The sequence below is a fragment of the Quercus robur genome, chromosome 5, assembly GCF_932294415.1.
Source record: "Quercus robur chromosome 5, dhQueRobu3.1, whole genome shotgun sequence".
Lineage (NCBI taxonomy): Eukaryota > Viridiplantae > Streptophyta > Magnoliopsida > Fagales > Fagaceae > Quercus > Quercus robur.
In genome coordinates, this window is record NC_065538.1 from 86,611,578 (window position 1) to 86,631,054 (window position 19,477).

A 19,477-nucleotide genomic window follows, 5' to 3' on the forward strand; every position below is an offset into this window, starting at 1 on the left:
GAGACCACGTATTAGTCAAGCTCCTCTGTAGTCTGTACTAACTTGTTTGAACAAATTATAAATTATTGCTACTCCACAAGTGTTTCATTTCTCTGTACAAGTTTCAACAACAAAACAGAACAAGAAAAAGAAGATAATTGATGGCTCTGATACATGACACAAAGACAATCAACGGATCACGATGAGGCTCACAAAAAAAAAAAAAAAAAAAAACCCATACCCAGATTTTGCTCACCGCCTTCTCCACCGTCAAGCGCACTCAGAACTTCACCGCCAAAGCCGCCGCTCAGCGCCTCGCTCAGGTCATGGCCTCTCCACTTCCCGTTTTCGGCACTTGCTCTCACTAGGTACCAACCGATCACAGCATCTCTCTAACCCAGATCAAGCCGATCTCAGCCTCTTTCTATCTCAAACCCATCGCACCCGATCTCAGCCTCTTTGATTATGGTTTGGTTTGGGAGTGGATGAGTTGGGTGCTTTGCTGGGTTTCTATTCTTTGGATGGTTTGGTCTGGGAGTGGTTTTGTTGATGTGGTAGTGGATGATTTGATTCGGTGGTGGTGCTTTGCTGGTTGCTGGGTTTCTATTCTTTTGCTTGGGTATGATCTTCATGTTCTTTGATTCGGTGGTGGTGATTTGGGGTTTTTTTTTCCAGCGGATTTTTTTTGTGTTTGTTTGCCAAGAAAATTTATGGGTTTGAAGGCTAAGGTTTGCTTTACTGGGATATGGGTTTGGGGTTTGGTTAGGATCTGGGTTTTGGGTTTGTATTTTGCTGGAGATTGATTATAGGGAAGAACATGGGAAGAACACAAATAATGAAAAGAAAATTGAGTAATTAATTTTTTTTTTTTTTAATTTTGGCATTTAAAAAATGTCAAATAATTTTTTTAATAATATTTTAATACTCACGTCAGCCACGTCCAGTTTTCTCGTTAGTTTGGTGACGGAGTAGTGCTTCAAGGACTAAAACGGAAAGCGTAAATTGATTTTAGGGACTAAAAGTGGAAAAAATAAAATGTAGGGACTAAAATGAAAAAACGTTAAAATATAATGACTAAAAGTGCATTTACGCCTTTTCAATAACATCACTCTTTTCCATTTTTTGTGTGACTGACATTATGGGTTGTATATGGGTAGGATTGGATTGGTCGAGTTTACATGTTTATATCTTGTAAGAAAACTAAAATTCCATTAAGTATTTAACTAATTTTTTAATAAATTACCTGTTCACATAATATATCTAAATTATATGGTAAATTTCCAAAATCATTAAGAACTAATTTTTAAATACCAAATCAAATAAAAAAAAATTAAAATAAGGGTAATAAAATAAACTTATATATATATATATATAGAGATGGGTTCAAGTTACACCTGGTGTAACTTTTTAGAGTTACACCTTTTTTAAACCATTGGATTTAAGTAGATCTAACGGTCAAATAAAGACCCTCATTAATGCTAATATTTTGATTAGGATCTCATTAATTATCTCTCATTTATTGTATTTTACATCTATCTCTAAACTCAAAAAAAGTGTCATATTTGACTTTCTCTATGTTTCTCTCTCTATCTCTTTCTCCTCCACGGTTGTTCCACCTCCATGGATAGATTGCTGACAAAAAAAACCGTGGGACACTGACATTAGAGGTTTTTGCTCATATGCTTCCATATAAACAACTGAAGGTTTTAGAAACGTATTTTCAATCTCATATCATAATTGGGAATCCACAAGGTCAAGAGAGAAAAAAGCACCAAATACACATCAATGATTACGTTGATTAGCAAGCCAAAGATTAGATTATGCAACTTCATTATTAGAAGAATAAATATAATATTCAAATCCATCCGATACAGTAAGCAATTTTTCAGAATTTTCAAAGTATAAAAGTAAAAAGTAGGGAGTCAATTCAAGTTAATCTCTATATTGCCAGACTAGTAAAACAATTAAATGTCTCATGTACTCTGACTGCTATCTCTTTTGAACAAGTAATATAATTGTTACAAGTAATTAAATGTCTAATGTTATTTTTTTATTAAACACAGAAACTAAAACCAGCTCCAACATTTTGGCTAAAAGAGCAAATATCATTCTCTCTCAGATTGTTGTTTCAGCTTGCTTAGTGTTCGACATTTTTTTTTTTTTTTTTTTTTTTTTTTTTTTTTTTTTTTTTTTTTTTTTTTTTTTTCTGCTGGCAACTTGTAGAGGTGGAACAATGGTGGAGGAGACAAAGAGAGAGAAACGTTGAGAGAGAGAGAGAGTCAGAAGTTTTTGGGTTTAGAGATAGATTTAGAATGAAATAAATGAGAGTAATTAATGTGATCCTATTAAGAATAGTTGTAATAATGAGGGTTTTTTCTTAACCATTGGATCTACTTAAATCCAACAGTTTAAAAAATGTGTAACTCTAAAGAGTTACACCAGATATAACTTGAACCCATCTCATATATATATGTATATATATATATATGTATATATATATATATATATATATATATATATTGTAGGTTAAGTTGGGTTAGAAGGGTTAAAACAATTATCAACCTGAACCCAACCTAACTTGAGACATAAATTAAATTTCCAACACACCAACCCATGAAAAGCAATTTGAGACATTAGCTTAGATTGAGTTGAATTAGTTTCGTTTTGTTCGTGAGTTGGATGGACACCTGTAGGATTGTATTACTTAAGGCAGAAATTTATGTTTTTGGAGTTAGAAAACTTACACGTGACCATTTATTCTAATATCGATCGATTACGAAAATTTGTGATCATTCTAGCCTTTTCATTAAATTTTGAAATGGGGTAATTTGACTAATTTCCCCTTGTGCTCTTTTAACTATGAGCAAACTGAAAACCTTTAGGGTAGGGCAACAATTGCCCCTAACTCCTTCCTTTTGACCTTTATATTGTAATATATTATTTAAAATTTTAAATAAAACACTAAGAAAAAAACATCATGTAAAATTGAATATTCTTGTAACTATTACGGGAATTTCCTATTTTTCTATGCACAGTGATTACATATTATGTTTGAACTTCATTATTTAATAATGGAGCATAAAATTGGGTTTGATTATTAACATATAATATCTAAGTTCTTTCAAATAGATTCTCATGGACATTCTCAATGTGGCAGATATGAATCAAGTGTACGACAATGCTTCAACTTGCTACGATACTTATTGCCAGAAGAATTTTTAGCCTTTTTTTTTTTTTTTCTTCCTGTAACACTTTCTTAATTTACTTCTTGAGAAAAAGAATGTACTAATGCACCTTTGGTTAAAGATATAAAATTGCTTGCCATTAAATAGTTTTTTGTTTTTGCTTTTTTGTTTTATTTATTTTTTTTGGTCAAAACTAATGCATCCACTTTTGATATTTTGGTCATGTGGCTATGGTTATCAAGATGTTTTTGAAATAAATATTGGGCTTTAAATAGTGACCATACAATGTCTAATAGGGCTTTATTATGCCTTTTAGCTATTTTGTTCTAGTATTGTGTACAGTAAAGTTAATATATTGTCCCATTGCCTTTTAATAAATCTTCTAATCTCCCTACAATTTGATCATAATATCTTAATATTTCTTCCTAGCTCATCTTCAACTCCCTCTTTGTACTCTTGAAAATTTTCAAAGCTTCAGATTTGTACATATTAAATATATTTGTCTATAACAAGAAAAATTATCTATGAATGCAACAAAATATTCCATTCACATCTACTAAGATGATACAATCCATTAATTTTAGTTTCCATGTTAAGATCCTATCATGCTTCTCAATTAACACTTTTCCAAATAGAAAACGAACATCAAATCCCTTTTTAGTTTTTATCCAAGCAATAAATATAAATGAGATTATGTCTCATGGTGGGTGCAAAAAGTACATCAAACATAGAGAAATTTCCTCTCTAGGTATTATGATTTTACATTTTCAATGCCTAACACATTGCATGTTAGGCTTAAAAAGCAACTTGTTCATAAAATGAATGTAACTAAATGAAAATGTTAATATAGGTAAGTGGAAATACAATGAATGATGAGATACAAAATGAAAAAAATTGTTTAAATATAGGGTGGCTCTTATATTTGAAGAAATATGAGTAAGAGTCGCCTAAGATTGTTTGATCATATGCAAATGAGAGCAATCAATGCACCAATAGGGAATAGTTATGTAATTCTTCTTAAGAAAATCAAAAAAGATAGAGTGTGATTTTGGATAAGATAGAATGTAAAAGAAGAATACGTATGGTCGCTCAATTAATCTCTTGAGAATCCATGGCTTTCTTCAAAAGTTTTGTGACTAAGACTTTATTCTTTTGTATCTCTGTCTCCATCTCTCATTGTCATCCCTTCCTATTCTTTCTCATTTACTCCCATGAGCACTAGTGTCATTTATTTATTTATTTTTGTGGGTTTATGCACATCTTATTATTATCTCCAAAATACTTTTCAATCTCTCCTCACAATTATGGCTTGTTTCCCTTTGGCCTGTTGTCATCCTTATTTCCATGGGTAGGTTTTCGTTACCTTAGTGTGAGGTGGATAGCCAATATGAACCCCTATCCAGCACTTATTGTGGGTGATAAGTTTAAAACCCTATCCCTACCCTACTCATCCCTTCCTCATGGATTTTTTTTTCTACCCCATTTGAGATAGGATACATAAATACCTATAGGACAAAATCAAAAATTTGTCATCCCTAATCCAACTAAAACATCCAAATCCAAATTTTATCTTACCTAAATCAAATCAAACCAACCCAAAACTAATGAAATTGGTTTAGAGTCTTCAAATCCCAACAATCAGGTTGCACTTATATCCATAAAGAATTTTATAATTCAATTGGTTGTATATTTTGGTATTTACGATCAAGAAATATTTTAGGTTTCAAATCCCTATGTAAATGTCGAAATATTTTTTATTTATTTATTTTAAAGAGTTGCATTTACACCTAGGAAAAAGTATTTTTATAGCAAAAATTAAATTGAACTAGGTTTGCTAATAAAAATATCAAGACTAAAATATAATTTGCACCATTTAATTTTGCCCAAATTCTATTTAGCCATGTAACTTTTATTATATCTAAAGTGATATTATTTTAGGTCATTTTTATTGGAAAACAAATTATATTCATCTATTGTGTTTTAATCAGAATATCCAAGATTCAAATCCCCAGTCTCCTAATTATCAAATTATCAACAACAAAATATAACCAAGAAACTTAAAAGTAAGTATTCTAATATTTTATGCATTACGAGCTACCATAGTTTACCAAAATCACCGTTTCAAACAAATATTTAAAATAAAAAACTTGTCTTAGTAAAATCTCTTTGTAAGAACATATCTTTTTTCTCAATTGAAGTATGACATAAAATATATGTATTTTATGCATGATGATCGATTTAGATCCCAAATATATAATTTATGGTTTTTTGGCATTTAACTTCTTAATAAAGAAGAAAAGTTCTAGAGTAAGGACAACTATGGAATTTCTACTTTTTCCAATTACAAATATATATATATATATATATGAATACGTGGGGTGAGTTTTGTAGATTGGAGGAGTTTCAACATAGAAGTAAGAATTTATTATTTTTGTCAATTTACTATTTTAACCTCATTTTTAAGTTTTAGGTATGGGTATTTTTGACAATTAAAAAAACAATAACTAACTTTCTTTTACCAATTTACTATTTTATCCCTATTTTTAAGTTGTCGGTTAATTAATTTAGGAATATTTTTGACAGGAAAAAAGCAATAACTAACTTTCTGAATCCTCTTAATATATACAAATAAAAAAGTAATAACTAACTTTCTTTTGCCAATTTACTATTTTATCCCTATTTTTAAGTTGTTAGTTAATTAATTTAGGGATATTTTTTACAGGAAAAAAACAATAACTAACTTTCTAAATCCTCTTAATATATACAGATAACTCTTATAAAAAAAATAATAATATAATTACGATATGCTATTATTATTATTATTATTCCAAGAAAAACTTATTAGGTATGGTATGATTTATGAGTCAACTCCAGCAAAAAAAAAAAACTTATTTTAACCAAGATAACTAGTACAAAATTCTAACCGTGCCTAGCTATTATATTATATAACCTTTTTCACATCAAGCTAGAGTGCATATATCACAGATCTCACCTCTAACTTATATATCATAGTCTACCAAATCACCATTTTAAAGTAAAAAGTTGGTCCAAGTAAAATCACTTCGCAAGAAAAAATCATTTATCTCAATTTTAGTATTATATTTTTAAATAACCATGCATTTCATGGGTGATAATCGATTTGCATCCTATATATACATTATAGTTTTGTTTTCTCAAATGCATAATTTATTTGCCTATTAGCAATATTAATTTTCCATTTGTCTCCTTTGTACAACATTGACAACTAGAATTTGAAGGATGAAAAACTTGTGGGAATCCAACATATATAAGGCTGAATAATACTGAAAAACTGGCCTAATGAAGCACACTACTATATTATAAAACTCCCTTGATGTGTTGAGAGACATTTTTAATTTGCTCAAAAGAAAAGTAGGTGTTGGGAGGTGTACCACGCCTCGAAGTCCAGCCCACATGCAATTATATTTTAGGATGAAATAGGTGAAGTAGTTTAAGTACAAAAATACCATTCCTAAGTAGTTCAGCCCACATGCAGACTAATTCTTCTGCATGGTGAGGAGTTCAATCTTAAGAGACGACTGGTTGACCGTAATGTGATATTACATTACATATTATTGTAATATTATATTAATATAATTATAATATAATAATATAACATTATATTATTTAAAAATAAAATAAGATTAAAATGATGAAATAAATTTTATAATTTTAAATTATAATAATGCTAAAAAAATTAAGCTTGTGTCCAATAAAAATTTTTATTGGACAAGTTAGATTTTGGATACATATCCAAATCTTACCGTGTCTAATAAAAACATTTACTGAACACAAGCATTGCCCATTAAAATAAATGGTAAACTCTTGCATCAATTTCAGAGCTTAAATACATTGATTATGTGTCAGCCACTTGTGGGTTTCTTTAACAGCTTGTCATTTTTACACTTTTATCTTCACTGATATCTTACTTTCAGCTTCATTTAAGTCACCAACTTCTTACTGTTTACTGATGGAACAAGTGAAAAAAACAACCAAAAAAAAAAACCTGCCAAGATCAGTAGATTTGGATTCTCTTCAATGGGTAGTAAAGTTTTCTGCATTAAATGATGTAATACTTGTAGACTTGTAGTTAATACGAGTGGAGAGTGACATCATGAGTGACCGACCTTAAAGTACTTAGTTTATTTATGACCATAAATACCCTATAGTACTTGTCTTGGCTAGGGCTATCCAGACCCAACCAAAGTCCGACAACCCGGCCAAACCATCATACGCTGACCCGATTTCGGCCCGAATCGAAGGTCCAGTTAGTCGGCGGCAGGTTTCCGTTCTCAAGAACCGACACTAGTGGGTCGAGTGGCGGGTTTGCTTCTCCAAAACCCTACTCCTGAACCCGACCGAAGTTGTATAAAAACTTCAGCCAAATCCTGCAAAATCAAGCCAGATTCGGCAAGATCTCGACCAGATCTGGCTAGATTTAGTGGGATTTAGCCAAATCCGGCCAATTCCAGCAATTTTTAGTGAAAAATTTCAGATTCCAGCGAGAAAAAATGAAAATATCGGAGAGATTTTCCAAATTCCGGCGTCCTTTTTTTTCAGATCTCGATGATTTTTTTTACTCCGGCAACCGACCAAAACCAACCGACGGCGACGCTCACCCTCACCCGAAACCGACTCGACTGATTTTTCCGACGGTCGGTTCGGGGTTCCTCTGCCCCTCCACCTGACACCGACGGGTCGAGTCCGAGTTGGGCCCAAAACCGACCCGGCCCGACCCGTGGACAGCCCTGGTCTTGGCTTGTCAAATTTGTTAGGACTAGTCACTGTTTTAACTTTTAAGAATATTGCTAAAAATGTTATCCAATTCTATTTTATCATCTCAAAAATTTACTTTATCAATTATAATATATAATTTTACAATATACCCAACGTCCCAACTTTTATTTTATAATACAATACATTAAAATAATACAAATTATACAATAAAATAATAAACAAATTATCTATCACTCTTCTCTCTCTCATTTTTGTCCCTGCCTCTATGTCTCTCTCTCAACAACCAAACAACCCAATCATCACCACCATGCCACCATTACCCATTGCCCACCAAAATCCCATTGGAACCAAAAATCTAAATTAAGAAAAAGAAAAAGAAAAAGAAAAACCCAGCAAATACCCACCAAACCCATTAAAAAAACACCAAACAACCTAGTCACCACCACCACGCCACTACTGCCCACCAAAATCCCATCGAAACAAAAACCCATATTAAAAAAAAAAAAAAAAAAAGAAGAAGAAAAGAAAAAGATCAACCCCGATCAAAACCCAGACAGTTGTTGTGCAAAACTTCAACTAAAATCCCACTGAAAAACACACAAAACACAACACACATCGCACCGCTGCTAGATCAACATCGCCACCGTTGCTAGATCAACACCGCCAACGCACCGCCGCTAGATCAACACCACACCGATCTTGACCCACTCGACAAAACCCCCACCGATCTCAACGATCTCGATCCACTCGATCAACCACTACGCCAATCTCAACCCACTCCACCAGGACCACACCACCAAACCACCATATAACGTCAAACCCACGACCACGCCAAAAAAAATGAACCATTGTGAGAGAGATGTAAGACTGAGAATGTTCTAGAGAGAGAGAGAGAGAGAGAAGATGAGACAATGAAGAGAGAGAAGATGGCAGCTATTTATAGGTGAGAATAAAAAATTATTATTTTGTTTTACAATGCTGCTACAATACCATCGTAAATTTACGATGGTACTGTAGTAGTATTGCAAATTTTTTGAGAGACAAATGCTAAATAGAGGCAACATATAGCATTTAGCATTCCCATTGTGAGAGCATTCACATTGGGGATGGCATATGCCATATGTTGGTTTAATTTAGCATAAAATCCCAAAACCCCCCACACCATTCGAACTTATAAAAGCTGACTATTGCAAAAAAATTTGCAATTATGCTACAATGCGATTCTAAATGTAGAATCGCACTGTAGCTCAATTGTAAAACAAAATATTAATATTTTATTCTTTTTTACTGTTTGCTTTAACTAATAATTCAACTCCTCTCTCTCTCACTGGTCACTCTCATCTCCTCTCTTTTTTTTTCTCTTCTTTTTTTTTTTCTTCTTTTTTCAGTTCTAATTCTCTCATTCAATCCCTCCCCCTCTCTCGTCCCTCTCTGTGTGGATCGGTGCCCGTGCATTGGTGTATCTCAAAGCATACGGCGTGGGTTAGGTGGTGCGGTGGTGTAGGTAGGCGATGCGGCAGTGTGGGTCTGGTGGCTTTGGCAGATCTCTTCCCTTTCTTTTTTCTCTTCTTTTTTTTTTTTCTCTCTATTTTCCCTTGAATCAAGCCTTCGTGGGTCTCATAGTTTGGTGGAGCTTATGGGTTTGATGTGGTCACAGATGTGGTAGATCAGGGCGACGCCAAGGTGGTGTATTGATGGGTGGTGGTTGTGTTGTTGATGGTGGATTGGGGTGGTGCCGTGGTTTGTGGATCGGTGAGTGGTGATTGGAAAGTTTTGGGTTTGGGTGGTTGTTGTATTGTTAATGGTGGATCGGTGGGTGGTGGTTTTGTTGTTAATGGTGGATCAGTGGGTGGTGGTGTTGTTGATGGTGGATTGGTGGGTGATGATTGGAAAGTTTTGAGTGGATTGATGGGTGGTTGTGTTGTTGATGGTTGGGTTGATGGGTTTGGGAGGTGGATGTATTGTTTGGGGTTTGGGATGAATTTCTGTGTTAGGTTTGTTTGGGGTTTGGGATGAATTTCTGTGCTGGGGTGATGACTGGTTGAGAGAGAGGAAGGGAGACAGAAATTAGAGAGAGAATGAAATATATTTTATTGTATAATTTATATTATTTTAATGTGTTTTATTGTAAAATAAAAGTTGGGATGCTAGGGGTATTGTAAAATGGTATGGTATAATTGATAAAGTAGCTTTTTGGGATGGTAAAATAGGATAGGATGTCATTTCCAGCTCTGAATGCTCTAACACCACACATTTAAAAGAGCATAATTTTAATAAGATGTTGTAACTTGTAAGTTAGTAGAATCAACTAAGTTAGTTTTTTTTTTCCCCCTTAAATTATTTATTGTTTGTAGGTTTTATAATATTTTTTTATCAGTTTTATTTGAAATAATATAAATTTCGGTTTTTTTAAAAAATAAGTTAGATTTTACCTATTGTTTTATGTTATACATATAAGCTATCAGAAGCCTACTTTTTTAACTCTTGTGGTCCATATCATAAATTATTAATTATTGATTATATTGGATTAAGATGTTCCATTGATTCTAAGTTTTTCTAGCAAGAGTTAACTTATTGAGGTCATTATTTAGTGATTTATTTTACCACTTTGATTTCTTGCTATTTCAACAAACATATAGTAACAATTTATGTGTGAGAAGCCTACGCAAGAATTCCAATTAGATCGATAAATGACTATTTCTATTCCAAGTTTAGTAGACTAGATTTCATTTATAAAAATAAAAAAAATAAAAAATAAATAAAATAAAGGTAGTAGACTTAGGTTTAGATTTCACTGTATGAGCAAGGGAAATATAGATCTCATGACAAATACTAGCTAGATGTTAGTTTCACTTAACATGTTCTAGCCTCTAGAGAGTTTGAATCTCAGAGAGAAAGAGATCAGCTTATTTAACTTTTTATTAATAATTTTTTTAAAATATACTTGTACTTTAAAAAAAATAAGAAAAATAAAGTTTTAAAAAAATATGCATAAAAAGTAAAAACCGAAAGCTAATCAAATAAGATGGACACAAATGAGAAAAAAAGAAGAAAAAAAAGAAGGAGAGCTTGAATATGTGAGAGAGGATGGGGGGAGGAGGGGGGAGAGACAGAGATTTGATTTCTTTTATTATTTAAGTTCTTACTTTTAAAGTATTGATTGCCTAGAGGATATGTAAAAAAAAGAGGGGAGGAGAGTAGAGGGGAATGGTTCCCCTTCACCTTGTTTGAATATTTTTAAAATTAGTAAGGGGGAAGAGAGTAATTAGCCCTTCCCCTTATTTGGATGTTTTAAAAATTAGGATGGAGAGGAGAGGAAATGATTAAAATAGACAAATTTACCCCTATTTGAAAATGGACTTGCAACATTGGTCTATTATTAATTTAGAAAGGGTAAATTAGGAAATTTATCTAGTCAATAATTTATCTATTCTACTCTCCCTCTATAAATCTCTCCAATTTGGGGGAATTAAAAATGAGGGGTTAGAGGTGGTTAAAACCCCTCCCAACTCCTCCTCCTCCCTTAAAAAACTTCCAAACAAGGTAATTGAATTACTCTCCCTCCCTCTACTCTACTCTACTCCCCCTTCTTTTTTAAACTTCCAAACAGGCTATAAATTCATTAAGCATAAAAAGAAGAATAAGTAGTAAAATCTATCTTCCAAGCTTTCCTACCGTAGCTGAGATGAAAGATACATATTACAACCATAAGGACTATTAATACTTAAGTTCTAGGATGATTCAATAGTGTTAGAAAACATATTCTTAAGTTCTAGGATTTACAGAGAGTGTCAGAAATAGACCAACAACTTAAAATACTTGACTGTGAGTGTGTGAGTACTAACATATGCTTCCATTAAAACTTATCAAGTGTGTACTATTGTTGCTTCTCTTTCAGATTTACTGTGGCTAACCTTGCAAAACAATTGAAGATACCAAATACCCCAAAAAAAAATTTAAAACTTAATTTTCTCAAGGGACAAAAAAAAAATATATATATATATATATATATATTTTTTTTTTTCCCCCAATCCTAACTAAAACAACTACTTTAAAAAAAAAAAAAAAAAAAAAAAAAAAAAAAAAAAAAAACAAACAAACAAACAAACAAACAGGTACTTATAGAACCACTCACAAAAACTACATAATTTTTTATTTTACATAGTACATCATGTACATGCTCGCCAGAACCGCCTTACTCGACAAAACTGCCCATTATTTGCACTTTTTGTATAGACTAAAGGTGAGATTAATGAAATTTCTTAATAAATTCTTCAATAAAGTTTCAACATTTGTTGTTTTATTTCAATTAAATATGTTTGTACTTATTAAGTAAAATAAAATTTCAACATTGAATTGTGGAAGTATCATTTTCAAGTACTCAGACAAATATCAAATTGACCTTAATTAGGTTTTTTCTAGGTTTGGTTTTACTAGTCACTGAGCTTCAAACTTGAGCTCAAACTTAGTTCGTTTAGTTAATGAACAAGCTTAGATGAGCATCTATACGTATTAAATTTGATAGGTTCACAACTTGTCTTGTTTTACACCCCTAGCTACCAACCAAACATAGAGACTAAATTTGTCCAAAACATGCTTTGAACAAAAAGAAAATCGAGAGGGGATTTATGGAATTCAACTCAAAACTTTTCATGTATATATATATATATGCGCAAAAATATAAAGCCATAGAAGTAAACTAACCAGATCCTCAACATATGCACATGAAGGGACCAAAATACACTGGTCAATAAATTACACTCATACGGCAAGTTTTGAACCATTAATTACTTAAAAAAAGAAAAACATAAACATAAGAATTTAGGGTGATGATATATTGTACCTTAAAAATTATGATCCACTGTGCTTCATGGACCAAATAGAATCAAAGTAGACAAAATGGACCGAATATGACCAAAGTCGACTGAATGGCCCGAATAGGACTGAAGTGGATCAAAGTGGACAGAATGGACCGAATAGGACCGAAGTGAATAGAATAGGACCAGTGTAAACCGAATAGGGCCAATATGGACTAAATGGACCGAATTGGACTAAATAAAACTGAATTGGACTGAATAGAATTTAGTGGACAGAATGGACTAAATAGGACTGAATAAGACAAATTGGACCGCATAGAATCAATGTGGACCGAATAAGAATTTTGAGTGTCAATGGAGAAGAGGAGCTTATAAAAGAGATGATATCAAGTCATTGAGCTATAAGACTCTTGACCTCAAATTTTTTATATGATAATACATTAAAATGGAGTATATGTTTATAACGTGGATTACTAACAAAAGACAATTATATTTTTATTTTTAAATTATAGTTTAATTAGTTACTTCAATCTCACAACTCTTTTTCCAACAACTATTCATGTTATTTTATCTTATTTGGCAATCATTAACTTGATTTTTGGTCTTCAATGATATAAAAAGTAAATTATAATTTCCTACATTCCCCTCAAGTTGTACATAGAATTTTTTATGAAATGTGCCACATGCAAAAATTTAATACAATTTTTAAAGTATTTCTTTAATCTTCCACCGGAAAGTTTTTTGTAATCTTGAGTAAGGTTCTAATGAGGGTTTGGAGTTTTACTTTTGTGCAAATTCACCTACCATAAAAAATAGGGGAGTTGGAAGGCTGAGAAAAGAAGATAGGGAAGCTGCATTTGAGAGTAGAGAGCAAGTTGAATAGATGATAGGATTTTCGTATTTTAGATTATGAATAAAAAGATATTCATTGGGCAGCTACCTTCAACTTTTAAAAATTATATAAAATAAAAAAATTAAAAAAAAAAATTCACCGAGACCGACCAATTAAATTAATTTCTTTTATCTCTTCATGTGTATTAAAATACTTAGTATTTTAAAGAAAATAAAAATAAATAATTTGACCATCGTATTGCACTCAAAAGACCAAAAAAAAAAAAAAAAAAAAAAAAAAAAAAAAAAAAAAAGCCAACCCAACCGACTCTTTTATTTTTTTAATAGGAACCGAACCGACTTTTATTCCCGCGACATCATATACTCTATATATATATAAAGAGAAACAGATGCAATGTTAGGGAGAATCGAATCGACAGATTAGAGTTTTAAGAGAGAGAATCGGAGAAAGAGAGAGAGAGAGAGAGAGAGGAAGATGTGGCGCTATCCACTCTCGGTGCCGATGGTGATGGTTGAAGACGAAGGTGGCCACGTGTGGACGACGGCTGACGTCGAAGGTCGCGACATGTGGACGACGGCTCACGTGGAAGGTCGGCACTTGTGGGCGACGCCGATGGAGACGGTTGACGACGAAGGTCACCAAATTTTGGAGGCAACTTTTGGGAACCCAATTGAAGGCAAACAGACATTTGGGGCTACAAACCACCCAAATACTCGAAAAGTGGCTCAATCCTCTCTCGATTATTGGAATCAAAAGTTTGATTTGTCTTACAAACTTGTGAGGGTTGTTGGCGCCACTTGGACTTTCCTTAGCCCTTTCTGGAGCAAGTATCTTATTTCCATGGAAATAGCAAATTCTGAAGAAGACGAAGAAGATAAGCCCACGAAATACTTTGTGAGGACTTACGAGCGTTTTGTAATGGGAGCCGACTCTAACGAACTCAAGTTCCACATTTGCGTGCCTTGGTATACTTTTGTTTTGAGAACACCTAAGCCGCGTCATGGAGAGTGGATGGAGACCATTGACTTGACTTTTCACTCGTACGTGAATGACGCATTGGAGAAAGCCCTGCCAGAGGAGCTAGTGAAATCTTTGAAGGAGGAGGAGGGATCATTGAAGGCGGGATCAATCCGGGTTGAGGTGGATGTGGAAGAGTTGGATCTAGAAGAAATAGATTACGAAAAGCTAAAGCTGAAGAAAATTTCTTTCGTGTTGGAAGAGCAGGTTAGTGCAATGAAAGATTTTAAGGGGAAGAGAGGATTGGATTTGGAGGGATCAATCATCTGGGTAGATATGGAAGAGGTGGATCTAGAAGAAGTAGATTATGAAGGGCTAAAGCAGAAAATTTCTTTGGTGTTGAAAGAGCGGATTATAACAATGAAAGATTTGAAGGAGCAGAGAGCAAGGGAGCTACATCCAAGAGCAATAGCTCGGAAAGAGCTACGGGAGAAATGCTCTCGCATGTTTACAGAATTCCAAGAGAAGATGGTGACAAATACCTGCTAGTGGTTGGATGACATTAACCTGCAAAACCAGATAAATGTGTACAATCTGCTTTAAGTTTAAATTGATAGCTTTTGGTCCTTTAAATAACTTGGTCAAACTAAAAACTAACATGTTACCGCTTCATTAGGACTAAATTACGTCAATTTAAGTTAGGTAGGGACTAAAATCGATCACTTGGGGTCTTAGAATTAATTTTAATTTCAGGGACTAAATAAAATCGCTCAATGAGCCAAAGTTTAGGAACTAACTTTGAAGTTGAATTACCATCTTTGTTTTTGTTGGTAGTGGTCTTATACATTCATTTACAACTTTTTAGCTTTTAATTTGTCTTATCTCATTGTTTTAACCTACGGAAGTGACATTCTTATGAAAATTGAGTCATGGGCAGTTGAAAAATATGTTAGATTCTTTGTATCTTTACTCTTGTTAATTAGTGTTACTTATCATGTTTATCCTTGAAAGTGTTTCAATTAGTCGCAAGAATTTAATGTTTATATTATTTCAATGAAATGTAGATATACCCAACCTCAGTTTGAACGACAGGCATCAGAATTGCAAGCTCAGGTGGAAGAATTGGTGGAATGTTATTTCCTCTTGTGGCAGTGGGTTTTTGTACATGATTGTCATCAAACAGCACCCATTCTTCCTTTTGAGATTTTAATCTTTTCATGTATTTGTGTAGTGCCATTCCCTTTTGAAACTAATGGCTGTGAATTGAGTGATACTGTATCTAGTCCAAAACATATTGCTGAATCGGTATGAATTAACCACAGAAAATTTTCATGCTCAGCCACTCTGTTATACAATGGCATTTAACTTTAGCCTTCTGTTGTTTACTGAATGCTTACGATCTAAAAAGTTTTGCAGCTTTATTAGTCGCATTTATGCTTCTGTTTTTTGCTCAAAACACATGAACTAAAGTAAGACTTTGCGTGTGTCTGCTCACTTAATCACGTCACATATGATGATCCACACACTAGACATGAATATTGTTGGTGATTTTTATAGGAATGAATGTATAAGTTATAAAATCTCAAATATATATATATATATGTATTAATTACTTGATAGTTAGGGGGGATTCAAACTAGATTCTCTTAAAGAAGAGCCAATGTCATTGAGCTACAAGACTCTTGGCTATAAAAGCTTGAGTATGTTTATTGATAGATATGGATTTTTTGTAGAATGTGCCAGTATTTATACACTCTTAGGGCTGTAACAAAGACCTTGGATAATCTTCCTTGCTGAATTTAATGTGTGGAGAGAGGGATCTAACTGATGCATAGCATGTCCATTGAGAACACCCCACCCACCACCAAAAAAAAAAAAAAAGGGAAAAAAGAAAAGAAAAGAAAGGATACATAGGTTCAATTGCTAAAATTTTAAAATGTAAAGGTCTTTTGTTACCAAAAATTGATAGTCTGGTGCATTGCGTTTAAGGAGGTACATGGGTTCTTGATACACTTTGTGATGCTGCAATGTTCTGGATGTTATGGGTTAGGTTGGTTCTGTGTGTAGGCAGGGTTCAATTTGGTTGTCAAAAAATTGGCCAATGATGCTTTCTTTAAGAAAACTTGCTGCAAGTGAGACGCAAAGATATTTTCTTTTGCACATAATCGTTGGCTTTGATATAGCTTTTGGAATTCAGAGAAGACACTAGAAGTGAAATTGCTTCTCTTTTGTATGATATTTCTACAATGGTAAATAGTTTTTAACTTTCCAAAATTATTAAAGTGAATAGGTCTGTTGCTAAAAGAAGCTCCTGATTGTGCTCCTAAAGCTTTGTTAAATGTTGCACAGTCAACATGTTTTGATAAATGACTTGGTGATGACATACAACGAAAATTCATAACCAACATTTTATCAAGTTTTGTATTATGTGTCTGATATTCACTTAAATATAAAAAGGTTATTTTCAACAAAAAAAAAAATACAGAAGGGTTAAACTTTAAAAACCTTATTTACTCTGTAAGTTATGTTAACATTCAAGTATGCCCCCCCATTGACCCTTGTGGCCGTAATTTCTATTCTAGCTCCTCCTAATAATAAAATACATACGTCAATTTACACTTATTATATTTGAATAGACGTACTAGTGTTTTTTTTTTTTTTTTTGGTGGGTGAAAAGGAGCTTCATTAAAGAAAAGAGCTACAGGCTACAGCACCAGTAAAGGCATAGTATTGGCATAGCACCTTACATAGTACACACCATTGGCATCGTTAGATACAAAAGAAGAAATATCAGGCGATGGAAGGTTGTTAAACAACACAAGTGTTTCCTGCTGCAAGCATCCCTTCTTAGCTAACGCATCCGTGCAACTATTCGCTTCCCCAAAAATATGGTTCACTTGCACCTGCTGGAATCTGGTGAGTAGGGACCTACAATCATTTAAAAGGGGTGAGTAAGCTCTGTTATTAGGCATCGAGCTAGACTAAACAATATTCACAACAGATCTTGCATCAAGTTCAACTTCTAAATAGAGGATCCCCATTTAGACTGCCAATAGCAAGCCATCTCTAAGGGCCCAAAGCTCAACCTTACACTTGTAGTAAAGCCAATGCCTCAACTGAAACCTCTCAACCATGCTCCCCTGTGATCACAAATTAATCCTCCTCCCCCAACTTTCCTTGGGTTCCCTAGAGAAGCACCATCCCTCCCTGGGCTTACTCCACTTAACCTGCATTTGCCCTAAATCTTCTGGTTCTCAGAGATTTTTCAGTATAGAGGAAATAGTGAATTGCTTGCCTTGTGCTTATACTATGAAGGTTGGCATTAAGAGTAGTGTTTTCAAAGACTACCCTGTTTATGTGTTTCCATAGAGCCTAGATGGTGAAAGCGAACACAGCTTTCCATGGAATTCCATTAAAAATCAAATCATGAGTGCTTTTTTTTGAGGAACCACAACATGAGTGCTTTAGAATAGGTTTCAAATATAATTTATGAGTGCTTTAGAATAGGTTTCAAATATAATTTATTTCAATGCCACTTTTTTAAAATTAAAACTAAGATCACATTTTTACCTTATTAGTATCCAAAAATGCATTTAAGTAGCAAAAACTTTTGTCAAATGTAAAATAGTAATTGTGACAGTATGCCTTACAAAAACTCATTATACCTAAGTATGTGTTTGGTTCATTGGTTGGAGGTGAAAAGAGGGTGAAGCGAAAAGGAGATGGGAAAGTTAGTGAGAAAACACAAATTATTATTATTATTATCATTTTTGGTTTCCCACAGTATTTCTTCCAAACTTTCAACCAGTAGTCTCTGTTCGCGATAGGTGGGCCCATAGCGGGGTAAATCACTGGCCTAAGGAGTTTTTTCAAAGTGCTGGTACCCAAACTTGAACTAAAGAACTCTTAGTCAAATTCAAGACAGCCACTTTGAGATCGAGTGTCCAACCGGCCAACCCACTAGGTTAAATTGTAATTATTTGGTACAGAGAAAAGGGTGGGGAATATTGGTGGTCCGGACTATTTTTAACCCGGGCCACCAAAAATAAACCTCTCCAATTCGGGAAGAAAATACAAATGTAAATTGACCTTGTCTTTGGCGATTTCAAAATGTCATTTTTGTCCATTATTTCTCTTTCATACTTTCCCGTAAGCATCACATCTTTCTTTCAAATTGTTTTTTCTTAAATGGTCCAGTACCAACTCAAACACTGTCATACTTTATCATACTCACCATTTCAAGCAACTAATTTTTTTTTTTAAATTGTGCAAATAAAAACTCTTTATAAGAATAAATAGCTTTCAAAATTAAAATATTATACATCTTTATAAGAATAAATGGCTTTTCCAAATTAAACTATTACACATTTAAATAACCATATATTTCATGCACCATAAATGATTAAGATCTAAGAAATGACAGCCTTAGCTCATCTTGAAAACCAAAAACGAAAATTTCTATACAGGAAAAAAAAAAAAATGTCATGGATGGAAATTATATGAAGAGAGTTGCGATGATAACAATGTCCATTCTGATTGTCTTAGTTGTAGCGCAAGCTGATGATGATCCCCGTGTTCAAGTTCAAACCTCTGCTGATGAACATTTTAAATATTGCGAAGGCAGAAATTTGCTTTTTCAAAGCAATCTTTTAAATGGATGTGTCATGTGTGGTGTCTCAGCTCTTGTTTTCAATAAAGGCTTCTTTCTTGCAAATGTTACTGAGAAGGAGAAGCCCTAGAATTTCCTTTTGTTTTATATTTGTGTTTTAATAAAGTCTTTTCTCAGTTAATTATCAAAAAATGAAAAAATTAAAGGCTTCTTGAGTTTTTTGTTTTCTGTGTTTTTTGCTAAGACACACTAAACAATAATTTGTAATTGCATGAATGTTACCTTCTAATGATCAGTAGTGCAGTTGTTGCTACCTTTGTAA

The 19,477-nt window shown here is 33.3% G+C and overlaps 1 protein-coding gene across 6 annotated transcripts in view; it reads left to right on the top strand.

Moving 5' to 3' along the window:
• LOC126727566 (uncharacterized) overlaps nt 1–15,916 on the top strand; it is a 43,201-nt gene extending 27,285 nt beyond the window's left edge. For 2 of the 6 annotated variants that reach the window (XM_050433292.1, XM_050433297.1), the window contains one exon: nt 15,611–15,916. Coding sequence is in view for 4 of the 6 variants with exons in the window: in XM_050433290.1 (XP_050289247.1) it covers nt 14,430–15,095 (666 nt within the window). In the remaining 2 variants the exon portion in view is untranslated. Of the gene's footprint in view, nt 1–14,345; nt 15,418–15,610 lie in introns of those variants that run through there. The other 4 variants (XM_050433293.1, XM_050433299.1, XM_050433290.1 and 1 more) reach the window with 3 other exon arrangements.
• Nucleotides 15,917–19,477: the final 3,561 nt, after the last annotated feature.